At 36.8% G+C, this 18,921-nt stretch overlaps 1 protein-coding gene across 1 annotated transcript; it reads right to left on the bottom strand.

Moving 5' to 3' along the window:
* Window positions 1–1,039: 1,039 nt before the first annotated feature.
* On the bottom strand, window positions 1,040–6,674 carry LOC149847883 (L-ascorbate oxidase homolog). The gene is made up of 9 exons (XM_090007078.1): window positions 6,599–6,674; window positions 5,085–5,266; window positions 4,856–4,965; window positions 3,658–3,928; window positions 3,388–3,487; window positions 2,265–2,610; window positions 1,787–2,152; window positions 1,624–1,702; window positions 1,040–1,520 (listed from the first exon to the last, which is right to left on the bottom strand). The coding sequence occupies exons 2-9, from the start codon at window positions 5,229–5,231 to the stop codon at window positions 1,317–1,319; spliced, it is 1,623 nt and encodes a 540-aa protein (XP_089863204.1). The 5' UTR covers window positions 5,232–5,266; window positions 6,599–6,674; the 3' UTR covers window positions 1,040–1,316.
* Between the last annotated feature and the right edge of the window lie 12,247 nt (window positions 6,675–18,921).

Genomic DNA, 18,921 nt, shown 5'->3' with positions numbered 1-18,921 from the left:
GAGAAACTATACCCGGATCCTATAAGGATTACATGTACCGGACCCAGACCATACACAGTAAAATAATTTTTTTTACCATTTTTACATTGAAAATTTGTGAATCTTAATCTGAACTTGGGTTGAGCCCAGGTCTGGTATGAAATTTGACAAACCATACCCAGCTCCATATATTAATCGGACCCTTTGGGTCCGACCCAGATTCTAATCGGGCCTTCTTATTTATCACCAAACCCTGACCCTATAGTTTGATACGGGTCGGGTCTGGGTCAAACCCGACAAGGGTCATGCATTGCAGTCATCAATCTTATTTTAATTTTGTCGATTCGTGGTTAGTGTGAGGGCCCAGTGAAAGGAGTCCAAAAGTCATCAAATTTGCCATGGAAGTATGTAGAAGGGTCTTCCCAACCGTATTCTGTATATATGTGGTGGAATGTAATTTTTCATGAGAAAAGTGGGAAATGTGAGAAATATAGAAAAATAGTACATTCTCCTTATTTTCCTGCTTTAGATGGTTTTCCTTCTTGATCAAGGGTTTGTTTTTCTTCCTATAAGAGATTCTCATTATACCTGCGGAGATAGTGATAGGTCATGTAACTTGAAATGAGGTAGATTATTAACTGTGACTTTCATTAGTCGATTCGTCTATTAGATTGGCCTCTTTGATCCTATCTACCATGTGGGTGAATGGTTTGCCATTTGCATTGAGGCTTGCCATCAGAGAGGAGGGCCGCATCATGTGTTGTTAAAACAAGCTACCAAGAGAGTACTGCTTTCTATACGAAATCAGGTTGCTATTGATGAATTTTTAGGAAAAAAAAACATTTTCCCAAAAATTGCACAGCTGTGGACTTGCCTCAATCCACACCATTGTAAAAAAGCCAGACTCGAAAAAATGAAAAAAATAAATTTCTTGTTAGATATTTTGACAAATTTGTTTATTTCTAAAAAGTTGAGAAAATCTCAGCAAACCAAAAAAAAATATCTGAAACAAAATATTTAAATAAAAAATAAAAGCAAAAGCTATTTCAATAAAACGGAGTTGACACATTAGAAGCAGGTGATGTTCCTTCATACGAACAGAACCAAACAGTTTGATACGAAGTACACAATCCGCTCTACGATCTACCATAACACCCTATCAATTATAAAAAAACAATGACTTGTTTTGGTTCCCCATTATCAAGTAGAAAGGCAACAACAAAACAGTGTAAAACGACATACAAATCTACGTCGATAAAAATTTACAGATCCTTCCTCCACCTGTCACCCTCGCGTGACGGGAGAGTTTAAACCGTAAAATACATGAATGAATCCCTTTAAATGTGGTAGCCTCTGGCCCTTCCACAGAGGAGTGCATTTGTTGGTATGTTGTATTCGTTTTGGAAACTCCTCTCTGGCGTCCAAACCCTTATGTAGAGCTGCTGGCCAAGGTACTGCCTTCCCCAGTTTGCAGACCTGACGTTCCACATCCCTTCATTGTCAAAGGACACATAAATTGCTGTCCAGGCATTTGGGTACACCTGGGAGAAAAGAAAAAGTACACCAACTTAAGTCAAACCGACTAAATGAAATTTGGGAATTAGAATGGCCACAGTCCTTTTTCATCAAAGAGGGTCATCATACCTGAACGGTGTATCTGGTAGGAGCATCCACCAGATTATAAGTTCCTCTGCTGGCTTGTGACCACTGTCCCAAACCCATCCTGCATTAAAAGTTGGATCATAAACCAAACTATGAAGAATAAATACTGACGTGCAAAACAGAAGGATAAGGAAAAAGGGCATACCCTACAACCCAAAAATCATAACCATCGAGGTGCCATGACTGAAGGGTGTTCTCATTGTTCTGGAAAACCATTTCCACATACGCATGATAAGCAGCAGAAGTAACTGCAGTGCCCAGGTAGGCAGAATTTCCGGAAGGGAAGTCCTGAATGCTGTTGAGACTGAACACTCCAGCTATGCCGAAATGATCGGCAAGCTTCAACGGCGTGTCAGGGTTAACATAGGAGACACCATTGACCGCATAACGTTGCTTGCCGTTAATCCAAGGTGCGGAGTTTGCAAACACGATCGTTCTGGAAGGTACAATCTTGCCATAGTGGAATGACCCTTGAGGGTTAGGTCTAGCTGCGCTGGATGTCAAATTCCATCTGTTGAAGGGATCATGAAATCGATAAGTTACAAAACTTAAAATCAACAGTCACAGGCAGTATACTTTCAAGCATCTAATTATTTTGCAATCATAGAATCCAGTAACATTACCTGAATGATCTAGCCTGGTTGAGAGACCAAGCCACTTCATAGGTAGGGCCCCAAGGGATGGGTCCTGACACAGGGGCATGAGAATTTGTATAGTGCAGCACAGCGGTGGCTGTGAGAACACGGCGACTGAAACGGGTAGAGGCAACAATGTAATAGTCCTTGGGGGCCTGATCAGCTGTGACCAAAACAGCCACTGATTGTCCAACATGCACGTCCAGGGAATCATAGATGTTTTCAATTGGATGTGTGCCTTCAATTTCTACCAGCTTCAGCTTATGACCCTGAATCCTGAAGTTGAGTGATGCCTGCAAGCCCACATTGGAGATCCTAAAGATATAGGTTTTGCCTGTAAAAAAAAAAAAGTCCTCCGGATTGTCAAATGTTTATGCATTCATTTAAGTTGTTATTCTAGCAGTTGCAGAAAGAAGCAATATTTCATCTGAATATGTATGCATGCACACAACACACAAAAATGCTATATTTCATCCATCAGCAATGACTGGCATTTACGCCTGCACACCTCCACTGAACTTGCAACATGCAGGATCCGATGTGCTTGACCTGATAGCCAAGTGATGAATGGAATTCATGGGCTGCTTAGCGCAAAACCAACTTTAAGACTCAAATCGGGTATCTTCAAACCTTAATTATTCAATACTGAGGATTTCAAATGATAAAGAACACTTGGAGAGAATTTTAAGTTGTCAGGCATCAAGGAGAAGAAAAGGAACACTTTCAAGGTGGATCATCTTGTTTCAAGAAGCATTTTAATATAACAAAATATGGCATATCTAAGTCACTTGGTTCGGGCAATAGGGATCTAGGTAGAACCAATAGGGATCTAGGTCTCTGTATACTCATTCTGAACCCAAATGAGCAGTAGAATATGAGGATAAGACCTGATTAAGATAAAACTTGGTTGCCCTGATTTAGTTCCTGGAAAAAGACAGATCCAACAGAGATCTGGGTCAATCTTATCAAATCAGATCTGGTATACCTATAAACAGCAATATGACTTTCAAATCGAGCTCTAAAAATCAATTTACACTGAACTTAAAAGGAACATAACTGTATGAAGTAATGTAAGCACAGAAGCGAGAAGCACACAAGACAGTTCCATTACCTTGATCCACATTGAAGGTGGAAGAATGTGATTGACCATTTATAAGAACTCCATCAGGCAAAGGCAAAGGGTGTCCCGCATCCAGAAAATGTTGCAATGTCTACATGTCACAGGTCAAAGTATGAATCAATTGGTCCAGAACATAGGCATATAATTAACAGCTACTAGGACAAAGAAAGCATGAAAAATATTGAACATATTTTAAAATCTTTAGTAAAAATACATTGCAATAGCCTATAGGCATCTCACCAAATCCACAGGTTTACGAACCTTATGGCCAAACTTGGACCAGTCACCGATGAGCACTGTATGGTCCCCAAAAGGAGGAGGATAAGGAACAGGTATGAGAGGCCTTTTAACAACAACAATACCCCCAAACCCTCCAGCAGCTTTGTGCATGCCGGTTGAAGGAAAGTAAGAATAGGTGCCGATCTGATCTTTTGGTTGGAATTTGTATGTGTAGTTTCCTCCTGGTGGGATAGGACAATTTGTTCCAAGAACTCCATCTTGCCATGAGTTTTTCCGTTGTTTAATGCCATTCCTAGCAGTTTTTCCATAGTAACAAATATATTAAGTGATGCAATACGGCCTAAGGAGCAGAGAACAGATGCCATAGATGATAACAGTTATCATGTATAATAAACATAAGGAGAAATTGGGTAACCAAAGATTTGTTAAGCACCTGTGTTTTGAAAACAGGGGACACAATATTACAACCCAATCAATGTTTCAAACAATTAGCTGGTCCCTTTTTCTTTCTTGAATAAATCCTAGTCATTCCTTTAATTGCATTAATAGAAGCTCATTCCTTTAATTGCATTAATAGAAGCTCATTCCTTTAATTGCATAAATAGAACCGTTTTAGCAGTACATATTGACAACATCACTAACTGAAATGTGAAAAGGTTGTGAAGGATTGCTATGAGATCGTCCAAAGAAGAATACATGAAATCACTTGCAACCAGCTTACAATGTACAGGAAAATAATAGATCAGACTCTACCAAATCTGTTTAAACAGAGTCCACCCAAAACTCAATCCTATACAAAAGGTTGCAAGGCTCTGTTTAATTGAGCAATGACAAATTCAATATCAGTTGGGCTGAACCAACCATTTAAAACCATGTCAACACTGATTATATCCATCCTGGATAAGCAATTGGAGGTCTTCAAATTTACTTGAACAAGGGGTCAGATTCCGCATGAACTAGACCAGACAAATCAATTCAAGCAACCTGACAAAGTCTTGGCCTAGATCATTCTGACTTTTTCACAGCCCCAATTTATCCAGTTGGCCCCAGAGCCATGGTAGATCAATAACACATTGATTGCTTAGAAAGAGAGCAACTTGAGAATGACTGTTGTCTCTCTTCTCACTCACTACCAAGAAGATCAAATATATCCCAATTTCAAGCACATAGCCAAACAAATGAAATGCTTTTAGCTGAAAATTGGATTGGAGATACATACCAGGTGAGAAGGAAAGGCTGATCTAGCTTGTTAACGACATTAAGAATGATGTTGTCATTAGTCATGCAAACTAGGCGAGGACCAGGGAACTGCCCATTAATGAGTATGCCCTTAACAATCCAACCAACATAAGAATCAGTCAATAAACACATAAAAACATCCTGTGATGCTTAAAAGGGTACAAATGTAAATCATGTTTTTTTCAGAAAGTAGCATGATTGACTCTAACCTGCTGGCGGAAGCCAAGAGGGTAAATTGTTCCATAGGTGATCGTCCATGTTAGGATCCTATACGGGTTATCTGCTCTAACAAGGCAGAAAAGAAGGCAAGACAGAAGAACACCATAAAGGAGATGTGGGAAGCTATTTCCTCTCATGTTGTCGCAAGAAAAATGACTAGATCTTGAACTTCCTGCAAATCCACATTCACAGTGAGAAACTTCTACATTGATCAAGTTGAATCAAAGCACACAAAATACCTCCACGTCTAAAGCTTCAACAGAGACCATAATGATATGAAAATACACGTAGAAAGGCCGTAAAAAACAACAAAAGGGAAATGAAAAAGATTACATAGTGTCTTGCACTTCATTGAACATTTTAAGTTACAAAACCAACTAAAATGAAATCTCTGAAATTGGAATCCTACCAAGCCAGCATCAACAAAATTTTACAGTTTAGTGATCTTGAAGTACAAGCATGTTATCTATCTAGAAATCTACAGAATTGAATTGTGAAAATCTTTTATATTCAGATAGTGAAAGACTTCTACTTTAGAGTTTCAGCAAGGCTTCTACTGAACATTTCCAGAAACCATACATTTTGAAGTGTTGAAAAAACAGAAAGGGCAAGTTGGATGTGAAAACAGCAAGAAGCATTTTAGATGTAGAAAATGCAGCACTAGAATCTGCATTTCTCATCATTAACAAAGTGGGGGCAAAAAATCCTTTCTGCTAGAACACTTCACATCAAAATTTACAACACAGTGAGAGGCATCCACATATTTTAACAGGAAAAGACTGTTGATTGCAACTATAACTAGCAATTAGAAAGCTAAAAATCTGAATCCATTTAAACAGTATAATGCAGCTTGATTTAGGAAACTAGGGTAAGCGATCAAGCCATTTCCGCCACGATCAAACAACAATAAGTGAAAACTATGCTCTGGAAACTCTAGAGCTCAAAACCTGAAGCCTAACAGGGCCAGACAGCACAGAACAGGCGGTGTGGTGTTTCCACAAAAGCAAGTGTCATCTGAGGCATTTACCAAAGGCATTGTGAATCGAACGAAGGAAAAATAAAATCATTTCCAATATCCGAAATAGATCTACAAATCGGCGGATTCATCTCGATCCAGATGAGAGAACGATAATGGAGAATCGGCGATTTTCAAAACTGACATCACAAGAAACCTTTAAACGTCTACATTCTAAAGAAGAAGCTCAACAATGCAGATCAGAGAGATCCACGACGGATTAACTCCCTCTCTCCGAACTCTAGACATAAAAAAATTCTCAGTAAAGCCGAAGCCTCGTCAGTTACGTTCGTCCACTTTTTCCAACAAATGAACGTCCAGAGAGTCTCAGAGAAACCATAAAAAAGAAAAACTAGTTTTTAGCAGAGAAGAAGAAGCTCAAGCAAAACAAAATCCACGATCTTTTCAGAGATCAGAACATTCGATCAACGATTTTGCATCAGACAATGGAAACAAAAAGAGTTCACAAGAAAGAAAAGGAGTTCCTACCGAAAAACGTGAGAGACCAGCGAGCCCAGTTCGCTACAAGAGAGAGAGAGAGAGAGGATGCAAGCTGCAGCAAGAAGACACTACCTTTAAAAAGAGGCGAGAAGGAAGGGTGAAGCCTTCACCAGCAACTGTGGATGCCAGGCTGGCTCCTCATGTGCGACGCGGTTTGACGCGCTTTATTAATCTTGAGAGATTTACAATACCATTTTTCTTCTCTGTGCTTTAAATTTGAAGCATCGTCTTTTTGTTTCACTCGTCCACTTGCATCTAATGGCGTCATGCAGATTTCCGCCATTAACGGGGAGCGACTATTCAGCGTGATTCTGCTTTCCCCCAAGGCCCCACCTCCTCCCCCGCCCCGACTTTTTTTTTCTTTTTCTCCAGTCTCCTGCACGATCTACGGCGCAGACGGAGATCAACGAGGCAGAATCATCTCCACACGAGACGATCGGAAGAAATGAAATAAAGAAATACTGTGAACTGCAAACCGTCATGTGACTCCGCCTCAGACGGCAGTGTCCTGTGACTCTCCGCTCACGGCTCACGGGATGCTTTGCTTCCTTGATGTTCACTCATTCTGATCGGTTTAAGCCTGATCATCATTTAGACCGTCAGGTTCAGATTATTGTGGGAGTCGATAATCTTAGATTTTAACCGATGATGACTAGCGGTAAACACTAACGCAACTCCTTTTTTTTTTTTGCCTTATATCGTTTTTTTTTTTTTTTTTTGCGGTATTTTTCAACATACGGATTGTTTCTTTTACAGTATGGTATTAAAGTAGGGTAACTTTCTGATATAGACTTACCTTTTGCCTGAAATTCCATATCAGATACAACCTTTTCTCAAATTCCTGATATAGACCTATGTTTTCCTGACAATGGCCAAATAAGCACCTAGTCTAACCTACCACTAACTTCACCTAGTTAACCTAAGTTACATATTTTGACAACCCAGATGGTATCTCATGTGGTGAGTGGGGTCCTGTGTCAAGCTGAAGGCCAAGGATCGAATCCCTCTGCCACATGGGGTGACTGTTGTTCTAGTAAGGGTCCGCCTAACCCTTTAAAACAAAGTTACATATTTTGAAATATCAAATATACCCTTATACCTTTTTTTTTCTCATTCATCAATATATATATCGATCTGACCCATTAAAAAAATATGGGTTATATCCTCTTTTGAATCTTGGTTTTAGTTTTAGATCTGAATCCGGATCAAATCTCATGACTTATTATTTTTATTTTTTGATAATGGACCGAATAATTTCAAATAGCAATATGGGTGTCTTCAGACCTGATTTTGACCCAAACCTGACCTTAATGTGTATCGGATTCTAACCTTGATCTGAATAATCCTAAATATTTTTGTTAAAGATAAGGCAAATTCATATATATATATACTATCCAGTACAAAATATTGTTCAAGTCCAGTTTGAAATTACTTTTTTATGATTGGCACTAGTTTTAGGCCTGTATCCAACTTAGGTTTCATAAATCATAAGGCTTTGAATCAGGTTGGGCCTACCTTACCCGGTCTACTAAAACAGAGTTACACCTATCAATTTTCATGTGAAAAAAGGGTTCGGTTTGCCTGACTTTGATTCAAACCGGCTATAATGCTGATTTGGTACCAACCAAGATTCAAAACATAGCTATCGTGGATCTGGCCCAAATCCAGATGAGACTCAAAACTGAAAATGTGTGTAAAAATCACTGGAAGCCTAATCCGTTTTCCATCATTCGCAACTCGCAAGTCTAACGTACAAGGGTAAAATGGAAATTTTAAAGCATTTTTAAGCGTTCGAGGGTACAAGTTAGGGAAGCACATATTTTTACTAGTTAAAGGGTAAAATGAGAATTTTGATGTACTTTTAAACGTTCCTAGTTAACCAAAGGTCTTCATTTTGGCTACTGTCAGTAAGTAAAACCATGGTTAATGTCAGGAAATTCAGAAAAGGTAGTACCTGAGATGGAATTTTAGGTAAAATGCGGTTCTGTATCAGGAAATTACCCAGTAAAGCTGTATTTTGACGCTTTGTCACGACGATTCAACACCGAACCGACCGATGTGGGGCCCACATTTGTTGTTTACGGGGGGGGCACCCTTTAAAGTGGTTGCAGGTCCACCCACATCATGAATCATGATTGTTCGTGATGAGTAGGGTGTCAACGGGTCGGGTTTGGTTCAGACCCAAGTGAAATCAGACTCAAACCAGATTTGAAATGATGGTACCGGATCCGAACCCGAGTCTAATCGGACTTATCATAAGAGAAACCATACCCGGATCTTATATACATGAACCAGACTCATACCATACCCGATAAAATAATATTTTTATTATTTTTACATTGAAAATTTGTGGATTTTAATCGGAACTTGGGTCAGGCCCAGGTCTGGTATAAATTTTCACAAACCATACTCGGCTCTATGTATTAATTGGATGCTTTAGGACCGACCCGGATTCTAATCGGGACTTCTTATTTATCACCAAACCCTATAGGGTTTGGCATGGGTCTGGTATGGGTCAAACCCGACCTATTGACACCCCTAGTGATGAGTGATGGTATCAATGGGTCGGACCTTCACTGGACTCAGGTGGGTCTGGACCCAGATTAGACTATGATGTGCTGGTGTCAGGTTAAGAACTGAGTTCGATTAAACCTGCTATATTAAAAAAACCATGCCCGGGTCTTACAAGGATTACATAAATAAGACTCAGTTTGTATCTGATAAATTAATGTTTTTATGTTTTTTAATTAAAATTTGCAAATCTTAATCGTAACTTGAGTCGGGCCCAGATCTCGTATGATATTTTTTAAACCATAAATTGCTTTATATATTAATCAGGCCCTATATGTCCAATCCGAATTCTTAATTGAACCTCCTCAAATTTTTTTTTGGGAAAGACAAACTGAGGTTAGGCGGACCAGAACAACAGCCACCCCATGTGGCAGAGGGATTCGATCCTGTGCCTTCAGCTTGACACAGGACCCAGCTTACCACATGGGATACCACCTCCTCCTGTGTTACCCTATAAGTCATCATTTACTTCATTTTTGCATTTTCCATGTTTTATATAAAATTTTCTGATTTTTTTCTTACATTTTTTAGCTTTTATTTTTTGATTTTTTTTTTCCAAAAAATCCATTCGATTTGATTCAGACGGATTTTCCGAGTCTTTTTGAGAAACTATTCAGTTTAGAAACCGATTCTGGCAACATTGACAAGCTCTGTTGCCATATATGGATGGTATGTTACAAATGTAAAAAAAAAAAAAAGTAGATCCAAATTACGAAGCTGAAATGCAAAAAAGTAGATCCGAATCTGATTCAGATAAAACAGATTCAATGAGGTAGAGTTGAATCCACATCAGAAATATATGTGGTAAACAAATGCAATAGGATTGGATTTTGATATGGATGCAGATTAGATCCAATCTAAAATCCAACTGAAATCTGAAAATAACTTGATTTAGCAAATCTAAATTTGATTCAGATCCGCATTCCGATCTTACTTTAGAGATCTGAATCTGGAAATAACATGTCAGATTCGGATCAGTTATATCTTACTAAATCCGATTCATTTGGAATATGTTTTGGCGCCACATCCCTCAACCTGTAACGCTTGGTAGCTGCATTGGCCTTTGGTACAGTAGGACGATTCCTTTATTGTTGTTGCCACAAGCTTGTGTTTGGATTCAACTAAAATTTGTTTTTTTGGGTAGTTACAAATATCAACGGTATTTTCATATATTTTTCAAAATATAATTTTCAAAATATTTTCTATTTCAAAAGCAACACATTTTTATCATGATGTTAACCCAATTAAATAAATTTTTGCAAGATTATATCTTTGTATTTTAGAGAAGAGGATGGTTGTACGGTACCTAGGGGTGCACAACGAGCCAAGCTAGCTCGAACTCGTGTGGGTAAGTAAATGAGCAGAGATTGAACAAGAGCTCAGGCTCGTTGAACATAAACGAGCCCAGTTTGATCAGCCATTAAAATCCAATTAAGCTTGACTAGGCTCGGTTTGTAGTTATATAATGACAAATATTATGATATGTATAATTTTTGTTTCCTAAAAAGCACAAAAGGTTGTTAGGCTTGTGTTCACTTGTGTGTGAAAAATGCTTTTTGAAACAAATCAACTGGGCTCGAGGCTCGAGCTGAGCCAAGTTAGGCTCGAATTTGAGCCGAACCGATTTGGTATGTTGGGTGTTCAAGCTTGATTCGAGCTAAGCTTGAACACATACTTTTTTGAGCGAGCCGAGCTTTTTGAGCCTAAGCTCGGTGGTGTGCAACGTTGGATGTGTTTATCATTGTTTACTCAATAGGGACCATGTATTTTATTGTGATTTTTTTTTTAATGCTTAGATGTGTATTTTAAAGATTTAAAAAAAATCAAGGGTTGATATCATACTAAAATTGGAAGATGAAATATCTATATTTTTACGTTAAATCAATTTGAAAGAAAGCCCGATTCCTAGTAAAGAAGCAATGATAAACACATTTAACATTTCAGATCGGGTAAAAAATATTTGAAAGATAGTTTTTTAGAGATTCCTAACGGGACATAACATAAAAAAAGGTAAGGACCATGCCCTAACTTGATAAGAACTACATGAATCATACCCGGTGAAACCATATTTTTTATCATTTTTATATTGAAAATCTGTGGGCTTAATCAGAACTTGGGTTGGGCCCAGGCCTGGTATAAAATTTCACAAACTATGTTCGGGTCGGACTTTCTGGACTCGGGTCTTATTATTTATCACCATACCTGGACCTTATAGGGTTTGGTTAGGGTCAGGTCCGGGTAAACCCGGCCCATTGACACCCCTAGCTATAGGTGACCTCACGGGGGTTTATCTCCCATGGGGTGGGCCTGTTAAGTGACCCGGTTCTCCTCCAGGGTCATAGTTTGGACCTGACTTTATGGTCAAAGCAACTACTTTTATCTATATTTCATTTGAAGTTTGATAGTCGATTTATCTTATTCCTACTTGACATTTCGATCACAGCCAACGGATGTCACAGGGACACGGGGCAAGTTGGAGTATCTTTATGACATATTGGATAACCTGTTTCATTTCATCTTGAGATGCAAATGGGTCGGATCCAGGATGGTGGTTTTACAGTTTTTATCTGCTTCGATCCAATTCCGATTAGAATTCCCATGTATTTAGTTGTTCTGAATCCGAACCGTTTGCATCCTTACTTCCCATCCAATGAATAAGTATGCTTCCCTCCTTTTTCAAATCTATTGAGGGGGGTTTGAAAGAAGAGAGTGGCCAAGTGGTCAAAAGTGTCGGACTGTAAATCCATTGAAGGATTTTCATAAGTTATCTTGCCTCTCCCAATTGTTGTAGAGTACAAAAATCAAACCATGAGACTGAAGCTTTTTTTTTTTTTTTTTTTGCGTCTCAAGTAAGATGCCATGCATTATAAAAATAAGAGAAAAAAGTAGCCACCATCCTGATTAAAGATAGGCTTAATTAAATTGCTCCCTGTTAATCTGCCAATAAATTTTTTAACCTAGACAAAATAAAATATGTGCACCCCAAGAATTAAAGTAATAACTGCCAATATGTGCACCCCTGTTAATCTGTCAATAAAGAATTAACATAAGAGAAATAGAGAGAGCCGAAAGTAATTCAACGTTACCACTCATGAAGATCATCAAAATGTTGAACCCATGAACTGAACAAGAACAAAAGCCAAAACAAATAAAGAAAACACAAGAGAAAAAAACATTAGACAGATAAAATGGGCTCACGCCGGAGCCGCTTGCCCATATTGCGACAAAGGATAGGTAGCATCAGCAGGAGGAAGTGGAAGATCACTAAGATGCATACGCAAGATCGCATAAACATCTACCAAGATTTTATGCACCAGGTTTTGAATGTTAACTCGAATATGACGAAAATGAGCATTGTTTCGCGCCATCCAAACAAACCACCAAGAAGTAAGAGAGAGAGAGAGAGATGTTAGTAATGTTATGACACCAAGTGTAGTCAACCATATTCCAACTCACTACACATTATTGATTGGTTACACCAAGGCACAGAATCATCCCAGATTTCAACTTTCTCCACATGGGTCTGTTTGCAAGTTCAGATTGAAAATGATCATTTGTCAACAAGTATGGTGACTTTTAAGTGTTTTTTTTTTTTAATATTTACACGAAGAAACAGCCCCCAAGAGCAGAGATCTAGCCACGCGCGCTGGCTCTACCTGACATACTTACAGTCATTGTCCTGACAGCCTAAAACTCCTTAAGCTTTTACCCCCCTTGAACAATATAAATAAATCTCAAGATTTACCTAGTTCACGAGGCCGCTTACGCTTCTTTTTTTTTTCTCCTTATGTTTTTTTTGGCTAAAGATGTCTTTCACAAGGAAGTTGTGGGATAACAGGAAACAGTGGAGTTTAGACAGCAACATATTCTATAACATTAAGTACAGAGTAAATCACAAAATACCACTTGCCAACTTGACCACCCAAAACACTGAGTTTTTGCAGTCTTGATCCTCCTCAGATGAAGGAGATGGTATTTCATCAGCAAAGGCAAATGGGAATTTCATGTCCAACCAAGTGCCCAAAAGCAAATCAGAAAAAAAAATGAGCGGTTGAATGCGATTAATAGAAAAAGTTCTATGTAAATTGGTGCTAAGTCAAGTGGTTACTTGTGATTTATTCAGTGAAAAAGGATGCCTTTTTAGTGGAGATAGTATCATCAATAGGGGTGTACCCAAGTGGGTGTAGACCCAGATCCAGCTTGATCTTGAAGGTCTACCTATAATTTCATGTGGATGGAGTACATACTCCACGGTCTGTGGCAAAGAAAGCAGATTGAATAGTGGGCTGATAACCCTGTAAAGGTACTTGGTTCAATCACTAGATGTCCTCGTGGACCAAAGCACCGTACTTATCTTCTCTTTCCATACGTACCAGCATGCTTAAAACAGCCACTGTCACTCATTTTTTTTACTGAATGTCATTATGATATTATTAAATTCAGCTTGCCCAACGTCATTCCAAATCAGTCTTAAAGTAAATTTTTTGATAGTCAAGTTAGGCGGACCCTCAAGTTAGATGTCTCACTACTACAAGGACGAGGGTCAATAGTGGATGTTTTTGGTTACTATTGACCTATTTATCGCTGCTATAGGTCTATAACGACAATAGAAGATAATGACCTCTAATTTTTTTGCCTTAGTTGAGTAATAATGATTTATAGGTCATCGTTAATGTGTAACCCAATACCTATGACGAATCTCATCGAAACTAATAATACCACTAGTGGGAAGTAGATCAGGTCATGCTGAAAATGAGGGCTTTTGCTCATGCAGACATTGTGGCCGTCTGTTTGCATTTTGGATGAATGCCACGTGGTTTTTGTTGACTTTTGAACTTTTTAAAATGCAAATCGGATGGCCACAGTGTCAGCATGAGCAAAAACACTCATTTTCAGCATGACCTGATCTGCTTCCCCACAAGTGACGACCTGCCTTACAACGGTGACATATCTATAATAATGACATTTTTGTGTCATTGTTTTAAGCTGTAACAAAGACAATTAACTCATTGTTATTGTCGATAACGATGAGAAGTAAGTCACCATTTTAGGTTATGACAGTGATAATTACATCGCCGTTATAAGTTGTAACGACGATATAGTGTAAAGGTTTGTAATAGCGACACATAAATGTTGTTGTTATATGCCTTAAATCTGCAAAAATAAATTTTTATATTAGTTTTAGATTTTTTTTACATTACATTAAACAAAACAAGAAATATAATTCAAATATACACTTCAAACATACATACATTCAAATATAAATATACACTTCTCCAACATCCTCAAACATTCAACTTTAAACATACATTCAAATATAAATATACACTTCAAAAAACAAACACACTTCTCAAACCTCCTCAAACATTCATCCTCTCAAATCCCCCAAACATTCAACTTCAAACATACATTCAAATCTAAATATACACTTTAAAAAACAAACACAATTCTTCAACATCTTCAAACATTCATCCTCTCTAGCACCCTCAAACATTAAACTTTACATTCAAATATAAATATACACTTCAAAAAATAAATACACTTCAAAAAATCAATACACTTCTCCAACCTCCTCAAACATTCATCATTTTTAACCCTCTCAAACATTCAACTTCAAACATACATTCAAATATAAATATACACTTCAAAAAACAAACATACATCTTTATCAAACCCCTCCCTTGCATCATCTCCGGACTTACAACAAATACACTTTAAGAATGACTACAATCTAACAATTCAATTTTGACAATGTTAATGATGATGATAGCCGTATAAGACTTCATTTCGATAACTTAAAAATATTTTAAGCATATTACGATTGAGGGCTCGATAATGCTTTTGCCTCTTTCAAAACTTACATGAGAATCTAAAAAATCATAAAAATAAAATTAATAAAATATCTTTTTATATTCAAGAGGATATAAACTTCAATTCAATAAATAAATAAATATATATATAATCAGTTTCACACTAACTACAAAAAAAAAGATTTAATGCAGGCCAAAAGAAAAAGAAACTATAAACAGACACATGTCCTTAAAACATAACATGACATCAAAAACTATGAAATGTTCATTTAACAAATATACATCTGGCAATTTTATCTACAAGAAAATAAGAGAGATCTAGGATGGGAGCTTATGGATTAACCATACTGATAATAAAAAATTATTAAACATATTATTTAAAACAGTTTGATTTTTTAGTTGCCTATAAAACAAACGATTCACTTTATCATTAAAAATATCGATTTCTTTAGGGATTGTTTAGATGAACCCATTTATCGAGGAAAGTGAAAAAAACTGCAAATAATTGCATTTTCCTGTGTAATGCTCCTTAAATTTCCAACATTTCTGAAAGAAAGGATGCGTCCCAACGCACCTTCACATGTGCATTCACTTACTAAATTGAGAACGTCATCTCCTATCTTTGCCTTAGATTGTGGATGGTTGAGTAGATTGTGTTTTTTTTCTTCTCTAGTTTCTTCTCATGCTATAAATCAAAGAAGCCAGTGTCTAGGTAACCCAAGTAACCAAGTAGCTTGAGCTCAGGTTGATTTGAAAAATATATATTTATATTCACACATCTTGCAATTTCTTTAAGAGAGTAACCAAGTAAGCTTATGGATTTTCGTTTATATCTGATAATATAACATTTTGAGCCTCCTGATTGCATTGAAATTATGTAGGGCCTAATGGAAACTTGTACTGGCCCGGGTTTGATATGAAATTTCACAACCAGTTCTCGATTCCATATGCTGTTTGGACTACATATCAGACTTGTATGCTGATAGAAGTCTGTCATTATCAGCAAACCCTGACCCTGTAGGATTTGGTACTGGATAGATCTCGATCAAATCTGATCCATTGACAGTCTTATAAATATTCGAGAGTTATAATCAGTCCATGCAGATTTATATAATAGTTCAGATTTTGTTTGGCTTGGGTACAAACTGGTCGATCTCTAATTGGGTTGGGGTAAACCTCGGTAGGTCTACAAATTTTATATCATATTGTCACTATTTATTACAGATGGGAAACCAAAACCAAATGGTTTTGGGATTCTATTTATTTACTAGTTTGATCATCACCATTGACTAATTTCAATTCTTGATTATGTCTTACCCATCATTTCTTGTTGTTCATATTTGTCATATGGATTTTAACTTGCATAACAGAATTCTCAAATCGAAAATGAAAAATTATTCACTTGTACATATGGTTACTGATTTGAAATGATAGTGTAATTGATTTTGTTTGCCAATTACCAATATTGCTCTAAGCTTACCCACTTGCAACCTTGGCTGCTGGGGCTGCAAATGGATCGAATAAAATCAGACATCCAACCCGAACCTAACCTGTAACTTCTGGATTCATATTTTTAGAGTAAGATGTGAATGTGAGTGTAGTTCAGATCTAGTTCAATTCGAATAAATATATGTGCTTGTCTATGTAATCTTCCTTTTTTTTGATCTGGTACTGTCATATAAACTTTGAGCTGGATGTAATCTTAGCATGATATAGACCCGATAACGTGGCAAATTCGGGTGGCTGGTTAGACCCTGATACAAACAGTATCGAGTGCTGACCAGACCCGATAAATTGTTGTTTTCAAGGGGTTGGTCAGAACTGGATACATGTTGTATTGGGTGCTGACCAAACCCGAATATATGTTGATCGGGTTTCTCACATAATAATGTCATATTTAGTAACTATATTGTATAGTTGTATGCATACATGAAATTTTCTTGCACAAAGATGCATCTTCATAGTATTTTAGCATGTCATTTTTTTGTATATTTAGATGTATTAATCACATCATAGTTCGACTTTTGTTGGGTTACTGTGAGGTGGATCAGTGCTGCACTTTTTGGTACAACATTGCTTGATGTCCAAAACTATTTTGCTGCATGTTTATGCATGAGAAACATGCTGCCAATAGTATGCTCATGTTGTTTTAAGTACGTGGGAAACATAGCGTTGGCTCGATGGTTATGTTTTGAAACCCAAGCATACTCGTATTTTGTAAGGAGGTTCATTGGTCATGTATGCTCATGAAATTTAATATTATGTTGGCATATATATGCATGTTATGAACATGTGAATTTTGAAGTTATATTGTTGTTGCATTAACATGATCATGTGCATGTTATGCATGAGATGAATCATGAAAACAAAAATATATGTTGTAAGCATGTGTTCATATGCATATGTAAATTACTTTACATGTATATTTGTATTGTGTGTGAATAAATATGCATTTATGGACATGTTTGGATAATTGTGTGATCACATGTTCACTGTGGTTTTTGCATAAGATGCACCAGTAATCATATGTGAACCATTGTAGGTCATGTAGGCCACAAGCAGATATTGCTTTAAGTCTTATTTTATGTATTTAAAACTTATTGATTTTTGAATTAATTACACTGTTAAATTTTGTAATGGGCCAAGGTCTCGTATTGTGTTTTGCATGTTGATTTGCAAAATGAATCATGTGTAAAGAATTTGTCCTTTGATAAAAAGATAAAATAGTGTAATTAATGTTTTCTTCCTAGATGTCCCTTTCACAGTGTGAGAATCTTGGATGACAGTTTTGGAGAACCGTGAGGATACTAAAACTCTGTGTGTGATTGTGCTCATGAACCCTTTATGGTGGTTCGCCTCTCGGCCACGGTTTTAGAGATTTTTTGTCACTTTGCTTAGAGGTGGTGTATAGATACAATTGTTGTTATTGGTATACCAAGAAAGTGACATCAGTGGATGTTGATTTCTCTGAGGTCCCAATATTATATATTGATTTCTAATATTTCGATGAATGATGCTAATTCCTGATGTCAGTCGAGAGCCAAGTGTGTAACCTAGTAATAAAATATAAATTGTGTGTTAAGCTGCAACTGAGAACCTATCTTAAACTTCAAAAATTGTTGTGCCCGTTTTGAGTATCTGTAGGTTTGAATGAAAAGTGAAACTAAATCTGTGTGTATTTAATAGGAACATGCATAGAAAATAAATCCCTGATAAGAATTTAATAAGCTACTCATGCATATGCATTGATATTATGCATATTTACTGTTCTGCATTAGTTCATGCAATTTTACTTATTTATTTTCCTTTTAACTATTGCCATGATATTTAATCTTGAATGTCTAAATAGCTAATGTGTTGTGAGGTTGTTGTAGTTATGTCTCTTTAAAAATATTGTATTAATTTGATTTATGCTTTTCTTGCTTATTTAGATCTTTAGAGAAATTCATATGCATAATCTTTGATTCTGAGCCTATGCCCTTTATGTTTTTTTTTTCATAGGCCCTGAAGCTCAATGATGAAGACATCTGCTATATGGGGCTTACGAGGCTACATGACTACTTTCTAATATTTTCTTTGGGACAATGTGGCTCAATTATTATTGACATTTATTTGATTATGTTCTTAAACTTTAATTATTAATGAATAAAGTTAATTAATTGATTATTAGGTTAATGTAAGATCCATTATAGTTTGGATTGTGTTACGTTTGTAAGGCCCCAAATATCTGGGTATGATTTTCGCAATTGTTTAAAAAAAAATCACTTTTCAACGGGGATGAGTTGAGGTCGTTACAAATAGTCTGCAATTTTAAAAAATATTCAATATTTAAAAATCATTTTTTTATCAAATAAACATGATCCAAGTGTCATTTCCTAACAAATCAACCATGTCGAACACATCTGGAGGGTCAAATTTGAAAAAAAAAAA

This window comes from Nuphar pumila, chromosome 1 (genome assembly GCF_984573655.1).
Source record: "Nuphar pumila chromosome 1, dmNupPumi1.hap1.1, whole genome shotgun sequence".
NCBI classification, from domain to species: Eukaryota; Viridiplantae; Streptophyta; class Magnoliopsida; order Nymphaeales; family Nymphaeaceae; genus Nuphar; species Nuphar pumila.
Note: the sequence above shows the minus strand (reverse complement) of the source record. Positions and strands in the feature narration are given on the sequence as shown.

Bases quoted from the DNA above. Each gene is read 5' to 3' on its own strand.
- LOC149847883 (XM_090007078.1), bottom strand. From the start codon at position 5,231: ATGAGAGGAAATAGCTTCCCACATCTCCTTTATGGTGTTCTTCTGTCT. The intron at 2,153-2,264 runs GTAATGTTACTG...TCCCTTCAACAG, and splicing joins AACCAGGCTAGATCATTCAG to ATGGAATTTGACATCCAGCG. The intron at 1,521-1,623 runs GTATGATGACCC...CTTTTCTCCCAG, and splicing joins CTACCAGATACACCGTTCAG to GTGTACCCAAATGCCTGGAC.